At 41.7% G+C, this 22,003-nt stretch overlaps 1 protein-coding gene across 1 annotated transcript in view; it reads left to right on the top strand.

Moving 5' to 3' along the window:
- The window catches only part of wdr27 (WD repeat domain 27), a gene marked incomplete at both ends in the record, with an annotated part of 83,929 nt that overhangs the window by 12,085 nt on the left and 49,841 nt on the right, over positions 1 to 22,003 (top strand). Inside the window, 5 exons of the mRNA XM_083694569.1 lie at positions 133 to 201; positions 294 to 400; positions 735 to 824; positions 2,252 to 2,373; positions 20,904 to 21,037. Coding sequence (XP_083550695.1) covers positions 133 to 201; positions 294 to 400; positions 735 to 824; positions 2,252 to 2,373; positions 20,904 to 21,037 — 522 coding nt within the window. The remainder of the gene's footprint in view (positions 1 to 132; positions 202 to 293; positions 401 to 734; positions 825 to 2,251; positions 2,374 to 20,903; positions 21,038 to 22,003) is intronic.

Consider the following 22,003-nt stretch of genomic DNA (forward strand, 5'->3'; position numbering starts at 1 on the left):
TGCTACTGATCCTACTCATATTTTCTCAGGACAATATTGTGTTCAGGTTATAAGAGCATTAAGTTTATTAGAGGATTGTTTTTAAGTTTAAAATGTAGGTTCAAATCCATAATAAAGTTGTTTACTTTACAGGAAGACCATGTTCTCACCTAAGACCAATGTTCAGAAGACTCCAAGGCCAATAAAGACCAAGATGAAGATGTACGCAGTACATAATTATACAGAATAAGAAATACTTCATGTTTTGCAAAGTTTATATTTTCTTACATCTACAGAACTTTGCTTTATCTCAGATGCCTCCTTAGCGATTACCCAGTAGACAATGGAGCACCAAGTGTTCCACATACTCACCTAAGCACATCCAAAACACCCACGCCAGTTTGCTGCTTTCAATACTCAGGTAGGTGTCTCTGACAACTATATAACGTACAAAGACCCACATACTGTATGGTCACACAAACCAGTAACTGAAGATCTAAAGTACCTCCATAAAAATATACCTTGTCATTTGCTGTTTGAAATATTTGTGCGCGTTAACTGCCAGTACATGAGGAAGACACATCAGATGCATAGCATCCAATTCCTAGGTGATGTCATAGGATCTATTTTTTATATTTTATTTTGATGTGTCATGCCTTGCTTGACCTGTGCTTTCACTGACCCAGAAGTGTATACCGTATGAAAATTAAATCTCATATTTTGCTTCATTCAGTCTTTTATTTGTCTTTGTCCAGGAGATGGGAAGCAGATCCTGTGTGGTCTTGGAGACAGATCGGTATTGTTGTACAAGTCCTCCCTCACTGGCACTCCAGCTGTTTACACAGGTAGTGGGAATGAGCTCTGATGAAAAACCTCTGGGCTGTGTTTATTTTAGCTCAACACAGTGTTAGGTTGGCAGTCCTGTTTTCCTCTGTCTTACTTTCATCCAAATCTCTACAGAAAAATCCAAGTTGCTGAAAACCACAGGAGTGTGTTTTTTATCCCTCTTTATTTGTTTTCTGTTTATTGAACCACCGTTTTTACCTGTCTTACTTGTCAATCATCTTGGAGAATGAACTTAGCTTTGTGGGGAATCCAGGCACTGGCATGTCTTTGAGGAGTGTTTTTCTCTTCCACTTTATTGCTGAGGGAAGGGCTTTTTTATGCTTGAAAAATAAGGAGAGAAATAGAGCTTTTAACCTGGTTTGGAGGCCTAGTGGAAAAGTGACTATTTGCTTGACTTCCTTGCTCATTTTCATTATGAGGAGTGATGTCATAGCTATTTCCTCTCAATGAGAGCAGTACTCTGCCCACCCATTCACCTCCACCATGACATTACCATATTGCTAGTTATTTAGACTCATACTGTAGGTCTATATGGTTGTTTTATTTATTTTTGTTGGATGTTGCCTAAATGCACCATTGCTGCTCATTAATGGTGAAACACACAGTAAGTGTTCTACTTTATTTACAGGACTGAATTAAGAGAATGCTACATGAATGATATGTGAACTCCAGCAATAATATACAGTACCTTATTTGGGCTGGGTTTCTGGATGCGATTTGAAACCGGTCCATGGCTCAAGATAAAAGACTCAGAGGAAGATCCTTCTAGATAAACAGTTTTGTTCTACCGGCAAAGCATTCACTGGTCACCTGCCAAGGCTTAAGCATGAGGAGGTCCTTGGTACATCTTGTGTTTTTCTTCTGAAAAAGAGAAAGACTTGTCAGATTGGACATGATTAAGATGCATCTCCAACTATTCTCAGAATTGAGCACACAATGTGTTATCCTTAACATTTAATTTAAGATATTTATCAGCAACTGCACCCCCATCTCCCCTTCAAACACTCTCAATTCTTTAGCCAAGCCAGTATTGCTGAGAACAGTTTTTGGAGGTGGATTTAAAGAGCTGTCTACAGTCAGACCACAGGATCCTAAATCTCTGGCTCTGCTATCCATAAACACCAGTCAGTGTGGTTGATTTTAAAGGCTAAGACAAAGACTACTATGCCAATGTCAAGGAGATGAAAGGGTGGGCGTTCTGGCATAGGGGATTGGGTGCTGAGTGAAATAAGCTCCACAAGAGGGCAGCAGAGATGAGAGGACATATGAGGTGACCAGGTGGTCATGATGAATCTCTCATCCTCACACTATTTGGTTGTCCAGACAGCTCTTTGGTTTAAGATTGAATATTGTGGCCTCATTGACGCTGGCCTTTCACGCCAGCTCCAGGCTGATCCAGACAGATTCAAATCTGTATCTTTTGCAGGTCATGACAAGGTTGTCAGCAGTGTGTGCTGGAGTCACAGTAGACAGTGGTGGATAAGTGCATCAGAGGACCGGACCCTCCGGATATGGCCCTTTGGAAGTCCTGAGCCTGCCCTGATCATGGTAAACCACCCACACAACACATTTGTATACAGTCATAGTTTGTACAGTAGCTCTCTTTCAAATCAAGTTTTCTTGACAATTTGCTTAATCTAAAGACCACTAAAACCATGTGTAAAGACCTTTTTGGTAATCTGGTGTCAGAACAAAGTGTCAACACAAACTTTGCACCAATATAGGTGGCAGTAAATGGGAGTGTCTGTGGACTTGTAAAGGGGAGTTGACAAACCTGCCAGCCCATTTGAAATTGCTGAGCTCACCAGTGCTTTTTCTTTTTCTTTTTAATGATATTCCAAACTGTTGATTTTGGCAAGCCTAAGGTTTTGGTAAAGTTTCTGATTCTGTTTCTTTCTGATTTATCAGCAAAATATGGCTTCCTTGACACCAATAGCAGACTCCAAACGCATAGCCTAGAATCAATACTAGACATTGACAGCTCTCTTATGCCTGCACAAATGATGTGACGGAACACACCTGACTAACCAGTAACGCATTATCATGTACCAGAGTGATTGCAAGAGGAAAGTTTGGAGAAAGAAGGACCTGCCCAAGATTTATAGCATATGTGAAACATGGTGAAGGGGGGTGAGGGGTGTCATGGTTTTGGCATGTATAGCTGCCACTAGAACTGGGTAACTTCTCTTATTTGATGACTTACCTGCTGAAAGCAGCAGCAGAATGTATTCTAAAGTTTACAGAAACATCTTGTCTGCTCAAGTACAAGCAAATACAGTGCCTTCGGAAAGTATTCAGACCCCTTCACTTTTTCCACATTTTGTTGTGTTATAGACTCAATTTAAAATGGATTAAATTAAAAGAATTTGCCATAAATCCACACACAATACCCCAGAATGACAAAGCGAAAACAGTTTTTAGAAATTTCAGTAAGTTTATTAAAAGAAATACAGAAATACCTCATGTTCATAAGTATACAGACCCTTTGCTATGACAAATCACTCAATAAGTTGAATTGAGTCTATCTTAATGCAAGGATAATAGTTCATGTAATTTTGGAATTAATATCTTTGTTTTTATAGGGTCTCTGAATTGCATAGGAATCAATTACACACTGTGTGGATCAGGTTGTCATTACAAACTGAGCAAATGGAGAGAAACAAAATTGAAAAAAAAAGAATCCCTTAATGAAAAATAATCTATCTCGTATCCATAATTGTGTTTGCAACAATGAATTCAAGTGATACAGCAAAGAAAGTGTCTGGAAATGTGTTTATGTGGTTTTACTTCAAAGCATTGGTGCAAATCCAGCACATGCAATGCAGTTTCCGCACCATCTATTATGTGAAGAATAGTGGTAGCTGCATCAAGTTATGGGTATGTTTGTCACCAACAGGGACTGAGGAGTTTGTCAGGATCAAGAGAAAATTATGAAATTTGCTGAGTTGGTAGTGACCTCCTAATCTACACAGTGTGTAGCAAAGCTACATAGCAAAGGATCTGAATACTTATGTACATAAGGTACAGTGCATTCAGAAAGTATTCAGACCCCTTAACTTTTTCCACATTTTGTTATGTTACAGCCTTATTCTAAAATGGATTCAATTCATTTTTCCCCTCATCAGTCTACACACAATACCCCATGAAAAAGCAAAAACAGGTTTTTAGAAATGTTTGCAAATTTATTAAAAATAAAAAACTGAAATATCACATTTACATAAGTATTCATCAGTGCTTAAGTGCTTAATGTTTAAAAAGTCTAAACAGTATCAACAATTGGATTGAAGTTCCTTAACCTATTAACTTCAAAATCAACTTTCAGACTTGTGTAACTTGAGATGCTTTCATACTTTTTGAGCTGAACTCGAATTTGCCTGAAATCCTATTCATTCCAAAGGCCATTCGCTCTGAATGGCGATATTCAAGATTCAAGATTCAAAGATTCAAAGTCTTTATTATCATATGCACAGTAGAAAACACGTTTCCCTGTACAATGAAATTCTTGCTTTGCTGTCCACAGAATGCCAACCAATGTAAAATGTACAATACTAAAAAATATCCTCATACTATTCCAACCTCATCAACACTGGTTCAGGTAACAACAGAGTCCTCTTCTCAACAGTAAGTCACTTATTTCAGCCTCCTAAAACCCTCCCTCCAGACATTTCCACCAATCAGTGCACTGCCTTTCTGGACTTCTTCAGCTCTAAGATCAACACTATTCACCAACAACTGGCCTCATCTTACGATCCGCCCTGGATGATCACCACTGGCCAACCTTTCATCAGCTCCCTCTCTGACTTCACCCCAGTATCAGAACACACCGTCACAGAACTCATCCACAAAGCCAATGATACTTAATGTGTGCCAGTACCACTCTCTCAAAACACTTCATGATGATTGGAGTGAGTGCTACTGGCCTGTAATCATTCAGGCAGGCAGGTTGGCTCTTCTTGGGAAGGGGGACGATGGTTGTAGTCTTGAAGCAGGAGGGAACAGTGCTGTGAGTGAGGGAAAGGTTGAAGATGGAGGTGAGAACATCAGCCAGCTCGTTGGCACATGCTCTGAGAGCCCGCCCAGGGATGTTGTCTGGTCCTGCTGCCTTGCGGGGGTTGATCTTCCTCAGGGCTTTGTTTACCTGGCCTGATGAGATGGTTAGTAGAGGGGAGGGGGGTCGGGTGGTCCCGGTGTGTGTGTGCCTCCTCTCTGTGCTGTGGCTGGATGTCTCAAAGCGGGTGTAGAAGATATTTAGGTCATCCGGCAGGCTGTCTGTAGAGCTGATGGTGTTGGTGGTGGTCCTGTAGTCTGTGATGTGCTGCAGGCCTTGTCACATCCGCCCGGAGTCAGCAGTAGAATAGAAGCCGTCCAGCTTCTCTCTGTACTGCATCTTGGCTGCTGTAATGGCTTTTTCAGTCCATACTTCGCAGCTTTGTACTCCGTCTCATTGCCTGATCTAAATGCAAGAGAGCGAGCACGCAGCATGTGGCGTACCTGACTGTTTATCCAGGGCTTCTGGTTGGGGAACTTCCTGACTTGTATGGTGGGCACGATGTTGTCGACACAAGTGCTAATGTACCCAGTCACATATTTCAACTTGCATCCACTTTTTCATATTTTAAGCTGGACATCCCAATTCAACTTTATAATGTACAGACTGACTCCACTTAAAGAACATCCATCCAGAGTTTTTATACAATTGAAACTTTTTAAACTTTAAGCCTTTTTAAGTTGCATGAATTAACATTGGTTTCTGTGAGGACCATTGGATTCCTATGATCCATTTTAAAATGCATGTCCTTTTTAATCTTTTAAGAAACTCAATCCAACTTTAAAATGTCTACTGACTGACCCTACGTTTAGGCTGTGCATGCGGCGGTATAGGCAAATCTAAATAGTTTTTTGGAGTAGCGTTAGGCAACATAGATGGATAGATAGAAGAAAGGATGATGACTGGGTAGTTGAAAGAAAGTGAGAGTAGGAGAGAGTGTAAGGTGGTTTTATTGGGGTAGAACTGGTTGCCCACAGAGTGCATTGTTGTGTAATCAATACAATCATCAAGTTTGTCCTGAGTCCTGAATGTTCCATGGCAGTGCACTTTCAAGTTTGAATAGTGTAAAAAAGAATAATGTAAAATGAAATATAATCAATGTGAGTTAGAGGTCTCTGAACGTTTTAAAGTTGGATTGGGTGTTAATCGCTTAAAAGTTGTAGGAGGAGTAGCATGAAGAAAATTCAAAAGAATTGAAATAATAAGTAGAGAAACTTTGTGGTCTTGCAAAGTCTTATTTTGGTAGTGGAAAAAGTTTAAAGATAGATAGATAGATAGATAGATAGATAGATAGATAGATAGATAAATAGAGAGTGATTTGCTGGGTAGTTGAAAGAAAGTGAGAGTCTTATTATGATAGCGATAAAGTTAAATATGGTTTGGTAAGTTGGTTGGATAGATAAAAGAGAGGATGGATAGATAAGAGGTGAGGGATAGATAGATCAATATAATTAAGAGGTTTATCAGTAGAGCCCGACTGATACATGATTTTTGGGTCCGATGCCGATTTATGGGGGGCAAAATTCACAGTTAACCGATATATTTGCCAATATATACAATGGGCCAGTATTTAATATGAGCACACCGACATCGCAGCGGAGTATACCTCAGTGCCGCTTCTTAAGCAGCACCTATGGTGTGAAGTCCTGCCGAAAGCCACCATAAAGTGGTGACGAGCTGTGAAGGATCTTTGAGAAGAGAATGGTATCATCTATAATACCTTATCAGATAGATTGGCAAAATGACTTTATTATAGAAGCTCATGAATTGCAGAGATGAAGAGTGGAAATTGTTTAAATATCAGGTTATTTTAACGAGGACCAAGCAATAGGACCAACTCCTATCTACTCTCACACCGCCATCACGCACTCTCCCACAGGACAGAGAATCGGGGAAATGTTTTAGTGCAGTCTGACGACTGTATAAGTGCGAGTCGGGTTTAATAATGTAAAGTATTGAATACAGAATGAAGTTAGGAATGTTCATGTGAGATAGGAGTAAGGATATGGGATTTCAGTGGGATTGAGACTGGATAGAAAAGTAGCCTACAGTTGTTATCATTAAAACCGTCATAATAGGATGCGAACATCCACATTTTCAGCAAGGGCAGCCTTCTCTCTTTCACGCAATGTAATAATAATAATAATGCATTCTTTTGTATTGCACTTTTTGAGGCATTGTTTGAAGAGCGTGCTGGATTCTTTGATGTGGTTTGGGAGTGTCCTAAAGTGAGTGGGGGCTGCAGTGTAGAGAAAGCCTGGTCCCCCCACTAAAACACTTCTCAATCAAACATCTTTCTATCATAACTGGCAACATTATTTAATATTTGGGAGATATTAAATAAAAGTGTACCAGCCAGTGATAACACATTAGCAGCAGGCATATCTGTAACTATCTTGCTGTAAAGAGGTTATTTAAAACATGCAACATTTTGGCTACAGTACATCTATGTTTGCATTTTAAATGGGATTTGTTAAATGAAGAACAGCATTCGAATTGTATCTCCAAGTAGTGGCTAGATACAGTTGTGGTCAGAAGTTTACATACATTTGTAAAGAACATGTCATGGCAGTCTTGAGTTTCCAATCATTTCTACAACTCTTATTTTTCTGTGATGGATTGATTGGAGCACATGTTTGGTTCTTTTATGAATTTATTATGGGTCTTCTGAAAATGTGACAAAATCTGCTGGGTCAAAAATATACATACAGCACCTTGAATTATACATTTTGGTGATGTAGAAAGTTGTGTCAATCAAATTTGCTTTGTGGCATGGCTTCTTAACTTCTTATGAGTGATTATGATTGACTACAGCTGGTGACTTATTTCAGCCCATTTAATTAGGGCTCGTTTGATACACTCATTACACTCAGCCAAAAACGCTACAATGGGAAAGTCTAAGGAGCTCAGCACGGATCTGAAAAAGCGCATCATTGACTTGAACAAGTAAGGAAAGTCACTTGGAGCCATTTCAAAGCAGCTACAGGTCCCATGATCAACTGTACAAACAATTGTTTGTAAGTATAAAATGCATGGCACAGTTGTGTCACTGACATGATCAGGAAGAAAATGCAAGCTATCACCTGCTGCTGAGAGAAAATTGGTCAGGTTATTCAAGAGTCAACCAAGAACCACCAAAAAGCAGGTCTGCCATGAATTAGAAGCTGCTGGAACACAGTTGTCAGTGTCCACAGTCTAGCATGTTTTACATCGCCATGGGCTGAGAGGCTGCTGTGCAAGAAGGAAGCCGTTGCTCCAGAAGCGGCACCTTAAGGCTCGACTGAAGTTTGCTGCTGATCACATGGACAAAGAAAAGGCCTTCTGGAGGAAAGTTCTGTGGTCAGATGAAACAAAAATTGAGCTATTTGGCCACAATGACCAGAAATATGTTTGGAGGAGAGAAGGTGAGGCCTTTCACCCCAAGAACACCATACCTACCTTCAAGCATGGTGGTGGTAGTATTATGCTCTGGGCCTGTTTTGCTGCCAGTGGAACTGGTGCTTTACAGAAAGTAAATGGAATAATGAAGAAGGAGGATTACCTCCAACTTCTTCAGGAAAACCTAAAATTATCAGCCAGAAGGTTGGGTCTTGGACGTAGTTGGGTGTTTCAACAGGACAATGACCCCAAACACACATCAAACGTGGTAAAGGAATGGCTAAATCAGGCTAGAATTAAGGTCTTAGAATGGCCTTCACAAAGTCCTGACTTAAACCCCATCGAGAACATGTGGGGTGTGCTGAAGAAACAAGTCTGTGTCAGAAAGCCAACGAATTTAGTTGAACTGCACCGATTCTGTCAAGAGGAGTGGTCAAAGATTCAACCAGAAGCTTGCCAGAAGCTTGTGGATGGCTACCAAAAGCATCTAATTGAGGTGAAAATGGCCAAGGGACATTTAACCAAATATTAGCATTGCTGTATGTATATTTTTGACCCAGCAGATTTTGTCACATTTTCAGAAGACCCATAATAAATTCATAAAAGAACCAAACTTCATGAATGTTTTTTGTGACAAAGCAGTATGTGCTCCAATCACAGACAAAGAGTTGTAGAAATGATTGGAAACTCAAGACTGCCATGACATACATGTTCTTTACAAGTGTATGTAAACTTCTGCCCACAACTGTAGCTTTTGTTTGTTAATGGGAAGCACCAACCATTTGTTAACAATGGCTAGGTGAGGTTGGCAATGGCATCATAAAAAAAATGCTTGCGCAAAAAACTGATTAAATTATATTTTTTTATTTGTTCCATGTTGTAACAAAAAAATAATCTACATTTCAACCTACTATGACAACTGTAACAAACAGACCTGTGTCATTCCAGGCCAGAAATCTGAGCGAAACATATCTCTGGCAAAATTTAGTTTATTATTGTGAATTACAGAGATGAAGAGTGGAAATGGTTTAAATATCAGGTTATCTTAACGAGATAAAAAAGCAAGGACCATCAACTTGTTTTTTGTCAAATATCCTTATCTACTCTCTTTCAGTCATTCTCATTCCTCCCAAATACGCTACAATTCACTCACCTTCCCCCACTACAATGACCTGTTCTGATAATGGTACAGGCATAGAAACTCCTGTTGTCCCACATAAACATCAACATATGTAAATACAACTACAGAATTAAAAGTATATATTTCTATCATAATTGACGACATGATTTAATATTTGGGGGCTATTAAATAAAAGTGTACCAGCCAGTGATAACTGACAAATTAGCAGTAGGCCTATCTGTAACTATCTTGATATAAAATGGAATTGATAACAGTTCTCTACAATATGCAACATTTTGTCTACAGTACAATCAGTATTTGCATTTACAATCTTCTATGAACCAGCAGAATTTGTTACATGAAGAGCAGCATTCGAATTGTATCTCTGTAAGACTGTGGAGTGGCTAGATAAATTGTCACGCTTTCATTTGTTAATTGGAAACATACAGACATTTAATTCCCCCTTCACCAAAGCTCCGCTCACAATAACATCAATGTTTTCACTGACGCGGTCACTGGTTTCATCACACATTGCATAGACACCAATGTTCCTACTGTCTAGGTACAGTCATTCCCAAACCAAAAACCATGGATTAACAGTAATATTTGTGCATTACTGAAAGCTCGGACCACCGCATTCAACTCTGGGAACTCGATTGTCTACATGAAGTCCAGATCCAACCAGCCATCAGGGGTGCCAAGAGGAATTATAGGGACAAGATTGAATCTCATTACCAAGGCACTGACACGAGAGATATGTGGCGGGGATTACAGACTATTATGGACTATAAAGTGAGACCAAGTTTGGTAGTTTGGACACTGTCGCTTTGCTCCCAGACGAGCTAAATTCATTTTGCTTTCACTTACTGAGGCTGAAGTGCGAAAGATATTTAAGCAAGTCAGCAAAATGGCCGGCCCAGATGGCATCCCGGGCCGGGTACTCATCATGCGCAGACTAACTGGCGGCCGTTTTTACAGACATATTCAACATGTCCTTGTCCCAGTCTGTAATCCCCACCTGCTTCAAGGTGACCACCATCATTCCGGCCCCTAAGAAGTCCAAGGCTACCTGTCTCAATGACTACCGACCTGTGTCGCTCATGTCAGTCATTATGAAGTGCTTCTCTAACACTTGACCCCCTCCAATTTGCATACCGACAAAACAGATCAACTGATGATGCCATTGCCCTCACACTACACACTAGTAGTCACCTGGACAAGAAGGGTACCTACGTGAGAATGCTGTTTATCAACTACAGCTCAGCATTCAACACCATCGTCCCCTCCAAGCTCGTCACCATGCTCAGGGTCCTGGGTCTCAACATTTCCCTGTGTAATTGGATCCTGGACTTCCTGATGGGCAGACCCCCGGCGGTGAGGATTGCCGGCATCACCTCCTCCACTCTGACTCTCAACATGGGAGCCCCACAGGCCTGTGTGTTCAGTCCCCTGCTGTACTCCCTGTTCACCCACGACCGTGTGGCTATGCACAGCTCCACCACCATCATAAAGTTTGCTGATGACACCACCGTGGTTGGCCTGATCTCCAACAACTACGAGTCAGCCTACAGGGATGACATAAATGTCCTGGCTGACTGGTGCCGGGATAATAATCTCTCTCAACATCAGCAAAACCAAGGAGCTGACCGTGGACTTGAGGAAGAAACAGGGGGTGGGGCATGTCCCCATCCACATCGGAGGGGCTGAGGTGGAGAGAGTCAACAGCTTCAGGTTTCTTGATGTCCACATCATTAAGGATCTACCTTGGTCAGACCACACCCACACAGTTGTCAGCATCTGTTTTTCCTCGGGCGGCTGAGGAAATTCAGTATGTCCCCCCAGATCCTCACAAACCTTTACAGGTGCACCATTGAAAGCATCCTGTCCAGCTGCATCACCACTTGGTTGCGGTCTGCTCACAACTGCAAAGCCCTGCAAAGTGGTGAAAATGGCCCAGTCCATCAGGGGCCGTGACCTCCCCGCCGTCTACGCCATCTACTCTGAGAGGTGCCCCCCCCCCCCCCCCCTGTTCAAACCGAGCATCAGAATGGGGAAGAAAGGTGATTTAAATGACTTTGAACGTGGCATGGTTATTGGTGCCAGACGGGCTGGTCTGAGTATTTCAGAAACTGCTGATCTACTGGGATTTTCATGCACAACCATCTCTAGGGTTTACAGAGAATGGTCTGAAAAAGAGAAAATATCCAGTCCAGACCATCTCTGAACGCACAACACGTCGAACCTTGAAGCAGATGGGCTACAGTAGCAGAAGACCACACCGGGTGCCACTCCTGTCAGCTAAGAACAGGAAATTGAGGCTACAATTTGCACGGGCTCACCAACATTGGACAATAGAAGATTGGAAAAACGTTGCCTGGTCTGATGAGTCTCGATTTCTGCTGCGACATTCAGATGGTAGGGTCAGAATTTGGCGTAAACAACATGAAAGCATAGATCCATCCTGCCTTGTATCAACGGTTCAGGCTGGTGGTGGTGGTGTAATGGTGTGGGGGATATTTTCTTGGCACACTTTGGGCCCCTTAGTACCAATTGAGCATTGTTTAAACGCCACAGCCTACCTGAGTATTGTTGCTGACCATGTCCATCCCTTTATGACCACAGTGTACCCATCTTCTGATGGCTACTTCCAGCAGGATAACGCGCCATGTCACAAAGCTCAAATCATCTCAAACTGGTTTCTTGAACATGACAATGAGTTCACTGTACTCCAAAGGCCTCCACAGTCACCAGATCTCAATCCAATAGAGCACCTTTGGGATGTGGTGGAACGGGAGATTCGCATCATGGATGTGCAGCCGACAAATCTGCAGCAACTGCGTGATGCTATCATGTCAATATGGACCAAAATCTCTGAGGAATGTTTCCAGCACCTTGTTGAATTTGTGCCACAAAGAATTAAGGCAGTTCTGAAGGCAAAAGGGGGTCCAACCCGGTACTAGCAAGGTATACCTAATAAAGTGGCCGGTGAGTGTGTGTATATGAGGGCTATAATAATAAGAACAGACAGTAGGCAACTACAAATTGACTAGTTGGATAAAACAGTGAAAATATAATTTGTTTTACTCTCGTCATTGCACATGGCATGTAAACATTTTGGAATGATTCATGAAAGCTCTCATTTAAAATATGGTCAACGTGAACTCTCAGTGCCAGGGCAGAACATTATTGACACAAACTGCACTCTATGCTTTGTGAGTGTGCTACGTCCATATAGCCTCCTGCTGAAATATGCTGAATCAACTGAGAAACATTATATCACGACAACTTAATAATAAGCAATTTCACCAACACACATATTCCATGTCATATCATTTCATGAAGTGTCTATGAAGACATGGTTTGTTCTAATTCAAGGTTTATCCAAGGACATCATTTAGAATTTCTACGACCAGACAATATTTTTTCCTTTTTCAAATTGAAACAACTCATAAGCTACTCTTCACATAATTCATCAGGCGGCAATGATGCCTCCTGGCGGTTGTTTTGTCGAGGTGAGTGACCTGAAATAAAACACACTAGAGCTGCTGCGGTATGCCTGCGACATCGTCATGGCGGCAGCTAACTTTTAAACTCTGGCCTACTGAGTGGTTGGTTGGTTGGAAGGATGCAGAAGGATAGGTAGATAGATAGCCTGGGGTAGTTCAGCGGAGTGGGTAGAGAGTTGGTTCATTGAGTGGTTGAGAGTGGCAGAGTTGGTTGGTTAAGGCATTGAGAGTGGTTTCAGTGGGGTAGAACTGGTAGCCAAGAGCATGCATTGTTGTGTAATCATTCTAAGAATGGGCTTAAAATTTAAAAAGTCTAAATGGTGTCAAAAATCTGAATGAATGTTCTTTATGTGTAGTCAGTCTACACATTTTTAAATGTTCCCATTCAGAGGAAATGACTAGGATTTATAGGATTTCCGGCAAATTTGAGTGCAGAACAAAATGTTTAAATGTTATGAAAACGTCTTTTTCAAGGAAGTCTGGGCATCTTAACGTTTATTTTAAGCGGTTTAACCTGTGCACGTGGTGGTGTAGGCATAAATAGGATTTCATGCATATTCAAACTGAGAAAGTGCAAATAGTATCAAAAATCTGAATAGAAGTTCTTTATATTGAGCCAATCTACACAGTTTTGATGTTTTTTTTATGCTATGTACAACTGATGTGAAAAAGGGAGAAGGTTATACGATAGATAGATAGATAGATAGATAGATAGATAGATAGATAGATAGATAGATAGATAGATAGATAGATAGATAGATAGGAAGGATGAATAGAGGGTAAGTATAGATATATACTCTAGATAAACATTGGGAGGTTAATCATTATGGCTTAAAGGTTAGATAGAATGTTGTAAGGTTTTGTAGTGGAGTGGGTAGAGAGTTGGTTCGTTGATAGTGGTAGAGTCGTTTTTTTAACCGGATGAGAGTTTTTGGAGTTACGAAAAGCTTCATAGTTTAAACACTTTAATAGGGATCAGAAATATTTGATCAGGGTTGATAATATCGTATGGTAGTTTAAATAAAGTGAGAGTCTTATTAGCTAAAGATGTTAAAGATGGTTTGGATGGTTGGATGATAGATATAAGAAGATGGATAGATGAAGTGAAAGGGAACAAGTTGGGGAAGTCAGGCATGTCCTCTCGCTGTTGGATCATAAGCTGAGCTGTCACCCTTGATGCACACATTTTAAGCAATATTGAAATCATCATATAACAGACCATTAAAGAACAATTATGGCAAACACACTAATAGAATAGAATGGCAGTCCTGGTCCTTTCTAAAGTCGGTGTGTCGTGGGAGTGAGGTGGTAGGTGTAGGGAGAGGTGTTGGTGTGTGTGCAGGTGTGGATGCAGGGGTGGAATGGCTGCTGTTTGAGTCCTGCTGTAGGACTTTTCCTTCTAGAAGCCAGAAAGTGGGGATCACAACGAGGCAGGAGATGATCACTAGACTGCAGAGCCCTCCTCGCAGGGAACATCCTGGTTGTCGGAACGGATGCCAGGGGCAGTTCCTCTCCATCTCTGGGCTGATCTGTAGGTTGTGTTGGAGTCAGAGGTTCCTAGTACTTGACTCTTGTTTGAGTGTATCTCCCTGGTCACTTTGGTTAGGTGGGGGTGTCCTCCTGGTGCGGGTGTCCTCCTGGGTTTGGCTACACTGGTCTCTGACTTTCACTGCTGACTGGGTGACGAGCTGCACCTGGAATGGTCCTGGCCACTGTGGTTGGTTCCAGTGTTTTCTCTTGCAGTCTTTGATCACCACCCATTCCACAGGTCTGATGTCATGGAGCGGACCCTCAATAGGCATGGGCAGTGCTGCTTTCACACTCCTGTGTCACTCAAAATCTTTGACAAGTTAGCACAGTATGTTAACATTGTATCATTTGCATATTCAGTGGTTAACATGTGCCCAAACCCTGTGTTCATTGATCAGCCTGTCAAAATCTCATGGGGTGAGAGACCAGTCTTAGACCTAGGCCTTCCCCTGTGGCTGTGAGAATCAGGGGAAGGGCTTTTACCCAGTTCAGTCCCATTTCTTCACACATTTTTGACAGTTTCATTTTAATGGTCCCATTTTCTCTCTCCCCCTCTCTGTGGGTGGTAGGTGCAGTGTGTTCTTAAGTCCACTCCTAGGTATTCAGACATTCTCTGTATTGCTTCGTTTACAAAATGTGTCCCATTATCAATTTTTCACAGTTTCCTAGGGACTCCCCATTGTGACATTACCTCAGTTAACATTGCTTTTGCCACTGCTGAGGAGTCTACTTCGCTAGATAGCAAGTCTACAATAACCAAACAATATATTTTTCCCTCGCAGGGGTTTAACTCAGATAACGAAATCCATCATAACATGATCAAATGGGCCATCAGGGGGTGGATGGCTTGATTGGGGGACCGCTTGTCCCCGCCCTACGTTATCTTGTGAGCACACAAGGCACTTTGAACAAAAAAATGTTATATTGACAAGCCTTGTGTGTACCAGTACCTATTTACAATATCCATCATTCCCTCTTTTGACACCTGATCTTTCCCATGTGACAACACAGCATAAAAATAAAACAGACATTTTGGTTACCATTCGGGCCAACCCAAACCTTATTTACATTCACCACTGTGCTTTCTCTCTTTGCGAGGCTTTATCATGTGCCTCTATCAGCTCAGTGAGTGAGACGGTCGAGGTTATTTGTGTCATTTGCAGCGCTGTATGTGCTGCAGATTGAGCGGCTGCTTTAGCAGCTGCATCCGCTCTGTGATTACCCAATGAAACAGTATCTTTTCCATTCGTATGTGCCTCGCACTTGAATATTGCAATCTCTTTAGGGAGAAGTATGGCGTCTAACAAATTATGTATCAATTGGCCATGTTGTATTTGAGTTCCTGATGACGTGATAAACCCTCTCATTTTCCACAATGTTCCAAAATCATGCACAACCCCAAATGCATCGACTGTCTGTGTAAATTGTTACTCTTTTCCCCTCCCCTAATATGCAAGCCCATGTTAATGCAAACAATTGAGCTGCCTGGGCGGAGAGATGGTGAGGCAGTCTATGCCCCTCCACTGTGTCATGATCAATTGCATAACCCACATTATTCAGAGAGGATATTAAGCACTTTGATGCAGACCCATCTACATAATAAATGTTTTCTAATGGTTCATCTGATAAATCTTGCCTAGGTGTACATTGTCGGTTTATTGCTGCTAAACAGTCATGGGGCTCCCCGTCCTCCTCTGTGGGGAGAAATGTAGCTGGATTGAGGGCTGTGCAACTTACAACAATCACATTTGGGAGAGATAGCAGAACATTGTGGTAGTGGAGGAACCTTGCCCCCGACAGATGGCTTGTCTTCTGTCTAATAATATTGAGGCTAGAGAGTGCGGCACTATGAGTTCTAATGGTTAATAAGACAAAAGCGGCTGTGCTTCTGCTGCAGCTGCTACTGCTTTTAGACAATGAGTTACAGCATCAAGTTTGGAAGAGAAGTATGCTATCGGGCGTAACCTATCACCATGTTTTTGCATCAGTACAGAGGACATAAAACCATCTTTCTCACATACAGCCTGGATGAATTTCATCGTTGGGTCAGGCAATCCTAGGTCGGGGCCCCTTGTTAACATAGTTTTGAGTTTATTGAAACAATCTTCTGTTGTCCATGTAACCTTATCTGCAGAGGCTAATGTTCAGCCATGTGCCATGGTGTGGAGCATCTGTACTAATTTAGCATATTCCATTGTCTGCAGAACCCTGTCATGCCAAGAAAAGACATGAGGTGCTTTTTCATCACTAGTTTAGGTATTTTGGTTTATTGACTGTATAATTGGCCAGAAAATTCAAAGGTGAACCAATATTGGGAATCCTTGTGAACAAGAATACTAAAGAATCCATGAGCTAGGTCGACCACTGAGAAAAATGTACTGGTACCTGTGTCATAATTGTATATGGGTTGGGGACTATGGGTGCACGCGCATGAACTGCTTCATTTACCTTTTTAAGATCCTGCACAAAGCGCCATGTCTGTGTTTGGCCTTCCCGTTTGGCTTTTTTTAACTGGGAAGATAGGGGTCTGACATGGACTGTTTGGGCATGAAACAATTATCCCTTTCCCTAACAATGCTTCAAACACTGGAGTAATGCAACACATCACTTTTATCTTTGAACCATACTTTCTCAAAACCTTCATCCTGACCCTCTGTCACTCTGGCTCTACAGTGTAATTCATCCTCATCCATGAATACACCTTTTACTTTCTGTCTCACTTTTCTCAACAATTCTTGTGATATTGACCGTGGCCCAGTACCAAGCAGGTCCCATGCATAATAGTAATTTAGCTGACCTCTTCCTAGAATTACATCTTGCATAGCACATTTCTCAATTTTAATTCCCTAGATCTCTACCTAACAAATTTACAGGGCAACAATTAGAGAATATAAATGAGTGTTTCTAATATTGGATGTGATCATTATCATATACAGATAGAGGAACGGTGAATCGTTCTTTCATTCCAAACCCACTATAGCTACCACTCTGCCACTATATTTTGGTTTGGGGTTCCACTTGTTGGTTTCACCTCGGTGGCCTCCTCTCGGATTGCTGATTGCAATTCCTCGTGGGGCATCATCGCCCTCTTCTCCCGGCTCAGGACATCCTCTCACCCAATGTTCTTTTGACCCGCAACGGTAACATGCATTTGGTCCCTTTCCGCTCCTGCCTGGTTTTATGTAAGGCCAGACGTCCACCATCTGCCCAGCCTCATAGGTTCTTTTTTTACATGTTTCTGTATATCTGGTAGTAATCCTGCTATCATTCTCAGTTTGCATTGTTGTTCCCATGGACTGTCATTAGGTCCGTTTGCTGGTCAATCTAGGCCACTGTAATCCTCAAACATTTTTTCAAAGCGCAGTCGGTAATCAGTCACTTTCTCGTCCTCACAAACCATCTGTCTGCACGCCTGGGGCCAGGAGAAACCTCCTGCCCCTTGTGGGGCCGGAGCTTGGACTTGGTCGAGTACTTGATCACATTTAGCAGCAGAGGGGCTGTTCACAAGCAGGTCTGGATTGGCATTCCTCCGCCTCAAAGCCGTCGGTGGAGTCTTGAATGCAGTCAGGCAGTCAGGTCTGGATACCCTAGGAATGGGTCAGTGAAGATGCCAAATGGGTTGGTTGGGTCAGGTGGCGGCGGAGCCCTCGGTACAGCAGCACGATATGGGGGTGGTCTTCCTCCGTTCTTCAGGGTCGGCCAGAGAGACAGTCCAGGTCAGCATCAACCTGTTTTAACACAACTGCAGGACACTGGTTAATTGTCCCTACGCTGTCTGCCTGTTCCTTCGTCTGCTGGGCCTGTCTTTCCATAGTTTCTTCTTTCCACATACCATATGCCTTCCAGTCTAATTTACGCTTTCCTTTCTGTAATTTCTTTACTTTACCTGACTCATATTCATTGATCTTATCTCTTCGCGCATCAACCTGTCTTACGCTGAAACTCCCATTTACTGGCTACTCAGGCTAGTGATCCCGGACGAGCCCCCAAATTGTCGTGGAAATTCTCTGTAGTGTTTTATTTTCAGCAAGTGAGATTCAAGAGCCAAGGGTCTTGTTAAAGCCACAATATAAGTTTATTACACTTGCTTTTATTACACAGAGACACACTCCAAACAGAAGTTCAGTGAAATCTCTAAACCAGCACAGCAACTTTCCCTCCTTATAGCGAGGGTTGGAGCACATCGTGAACAAAGATAGGGATGTTGAGGGTTGGAACACATCGCGTCAATAACAGAAGTACTTCCAAGCTTTTGCCCAGCAGCACTACTTGGTAAATTTCCACAACCTACCTTACCATAAGGGGCAGGCCTAGTGCATTTGTAACACGTTCTGTGACACAGAGGCGGAGTCGAGGTGGTGTGGTCTGGGAAAATCCCGTTTATTTTATAAAATGTTCGTAAAGTATTCATCAAGTTCGTAAAAACCCGAAACACTCGGCGACTTTCCTGTCGCCCTCCTTCCTTCTCGAACGCAGAGGCACACACATCTTAAACCATCTAGTCAACGAGGCTTCATTTGCAACAGGTGTGCAACGGAGCCTCGCAGACGTCACCCTGGCCACGGTCCTGTAGCTCCCTCTACAGGCCGAACGCTGCATGTCCCCCCACAGCATTGTTATAAGCAATACAACAGTATTCTGTCTAAAACATTTCTATCAATAATATTTCTATCACACCACCTAATAATAAGTATGATGAAGAATAATAGTTGGACTTACTAACTAGAAACATAAGTTCCAGAAGGAGTAAAAAGATGGTTTGGATGATACATAGATTGGACGATACATAGATAGATTTGCTGGGTATTTGAAAGAAAGTCTTCTGGTAGCGTAAGTTTAAGATGGATGAATGGTTGGTTGGTTGGAGGATTAATTGATATATAATAGATAGATATATATATAGGTGGATGAGAAAAGGATAGATAGATAGAAAGATCGATAGGATGAGCCTGGGATAGTTCAGTGGAGTGGGTAGAGAGTTGGGTGGTTAAGTGGTTGAGAGAGGTTTCAGTGGGGTAGAACTGGTAGCAAAGAGACTGTGTTGATGTGTAATCATTCTACACAACCTGTTCTTCAGGTTTCATGCTTTTTTTATTTTCAAAAAGCTTTTTTGTGAAAGCTATGTCAAAGAATAATAGTTGGAGTCCACTAATAAGTATGTTGAAGAGCAATAGTTGGAATTGCCGAAGCAAACAAATAAAAGCTGACAATATAGCTTAGTATAGACCCAAAAGAAGAAAAAATGTTTCTTCTTCTAATCAGGTTTTTCCAGTTCCAGTCCATCAGAATAGCCTCATGGAATAGAAAAGCCTAGATAATGTGATCGATGAAATGGTGTTTCTTGGCCAGGCATTGTGACGTTGTCATGAGGAACATCTGCACACGAGTCTGTCTGTTGTCCAAAGATCCAGAGCAGTGAGCGTGAGCAGATCCTGCTCACTGGACCCCACTCTTTCCCAAGAGACCCAGTACATTTGTATGTACAGTATGCCTCTACATTCCCATGCTTGGCCAAAGGAGGGTTCTTCCATCAACTGATAATAACCATCCCAGCTGAGCATATCTCTTCTGAATGAGAAGGATCCCGCATGATCTTAGTTTTGGCTCGACCTTTAGCATTTGACAATGTGTCTCCTCTTGAAGCATCTTGGCAATAACAAGAGAAGTTGTTTGGGGAGGGAAAACACTTAGGGGTGAGCTGTTGTTGCATACAATATGGTTTTGCTCAGTTTGTCAAGGAGCCGATCCCTTTAATGAAGATGCATTCTGGTTGTGTTTTGTTGTCTAAATGTTTGTCTATTTAATCAAAATAAATTTGCCTTCCACATGGCATCAGAAAATAGGTGGTTTTCAGATGCACTGGAATCATAATGTTGCGCTCCCCCAAGCCTGTTAAGATGGACTGAGATAGTGTCTAATGAGGTGTGAGGGCACTATAATCACTTAGTTTGTCTTGGCCCAAAGAGCGCTTCAACCTTCCCCTCTCTGGTAAAGAGGACCACATTACTGCTCCAAAACAGGACCATGCTGATGAGGGCACCACTGCACTCCACTTTAATTCAAAGGATTTTCTTTCATGAGTCCATTTTTCCACTTGGAAAATAGAAATTCCTGTGTCAGAGCACACTGAAAACCCCTCACAAAAGGAAAGAGAAAGAGGGAGGCAGAGTGAGAGAGAAAGGGATGTTGGAATTAAACAAGCTTTTATGACTTAAACCATCCATTAAAACATAGATCCATTTAGTGCACATAATGCTATCAGTATCAGGCAATGAAAATAGATCCTTACAGAATTTTGTGGAGAATTAAATGGTGCTTCAAAGCTAGGCTATATGAAATCACTTCAGAAACTCATTAGATGAATAATAACCCTACAAATATAGACCTAATATTTCTGTTATATTGATCTGAAGGGGATGGTCTTTAACCCCCACAAGATCAGTTATGTTATTTATCAGGTATTGATTGTTGTTTGTTTTCTTTCCATGGTTCTTAGGGGAGTGACAGGTTCTCCAAACCCATCCGAGGTGCTCAGTTTTACTACTTGGACAAATTCCTTCTTCTGGCTTCTGGTCCTTCCTTACACCTGTATCTCTATCACCTGGATAATACGTGTGATGACATTAAAAGGTAAAGATATAAACAACAATTGATTACATTATTATTATTGCACATTTCTGATGTACAGCTCAGCTATACTAATCATTGATTGCAGTATATAACATATTGTTTATTTATTTTATATGTATTATCCCCTTGATATCAAAACCTCTAAAATAACATGTCATCCCAAATGTCAGTTTAAAGTCACATCACAGTCACATACATTGTAACTGCACATTCCAGGAGATATCACAGGGTGTGTATAGATTGAGACATATATACACTGAGATCTGGGAAACACAAAAATGGGAACGCTGTCATGCAAACAGAATGTATTTGATACTCCCCCCATTTGGAAGCCAGTGCTGGGGTGTAATTGATTTAGAAGTGGTCTCCTGTGAAATAATATGAACTCTTAATTTCCAGTTTAAGATCAGACAAATTCAGCCTCTATACAGTATTCTGCCTGTGGTGTTCAAATGCTTCTGAGAAGACCACCAAGGTTGAGATGGCCATTGCTATACCAAATGGCTGCGAATTCTGTTGACTTTTTGGTAAACAGCTGAGGAATGGGTCTGGAGACATGTAACCACTCTCAAATTCATAGGCTGAGCTAGGGATGCCAGGGATGCCAGGACTGACGATCCATGTGATCAAAATTATAGTTTTAATCATGTTTTGGAGATATACCGTGTTTGTTTACAAACAATGGAGTAAAACAAGCTTATATTTTCATTTAATCTATCTATTTAAAAATATTTACCAATCCCAGATTGCCCCTTTCATCTCAGCACCATAGTGAGAAACGCTTATCAAGGATAAAGATTTCATGTTTTAATAGTAAGTAAGAGTACAAAAGACTTGTGGCATCTTTTCTCTGTAACACACTTTACTTTCTTTAGGCTGATTTGATGAGGGTCTGTTTTCAGTCAGCCTCTACCACAGGCTCAGTGCTGACACTCAACACCACCCAAACTGCCCGGCCGTGTACTG

Source organism: Argentina silus (assembly GCF_951799395.1).
Source record: "Argentina silus genome assembly, chromosome: X".
Classification (NCBI taxonomy): Eukaryota; Metazoa; Chordata; class Actinopteri; order Argentiniformes; family Argentinidae; genus Argentina; species Argentina silus.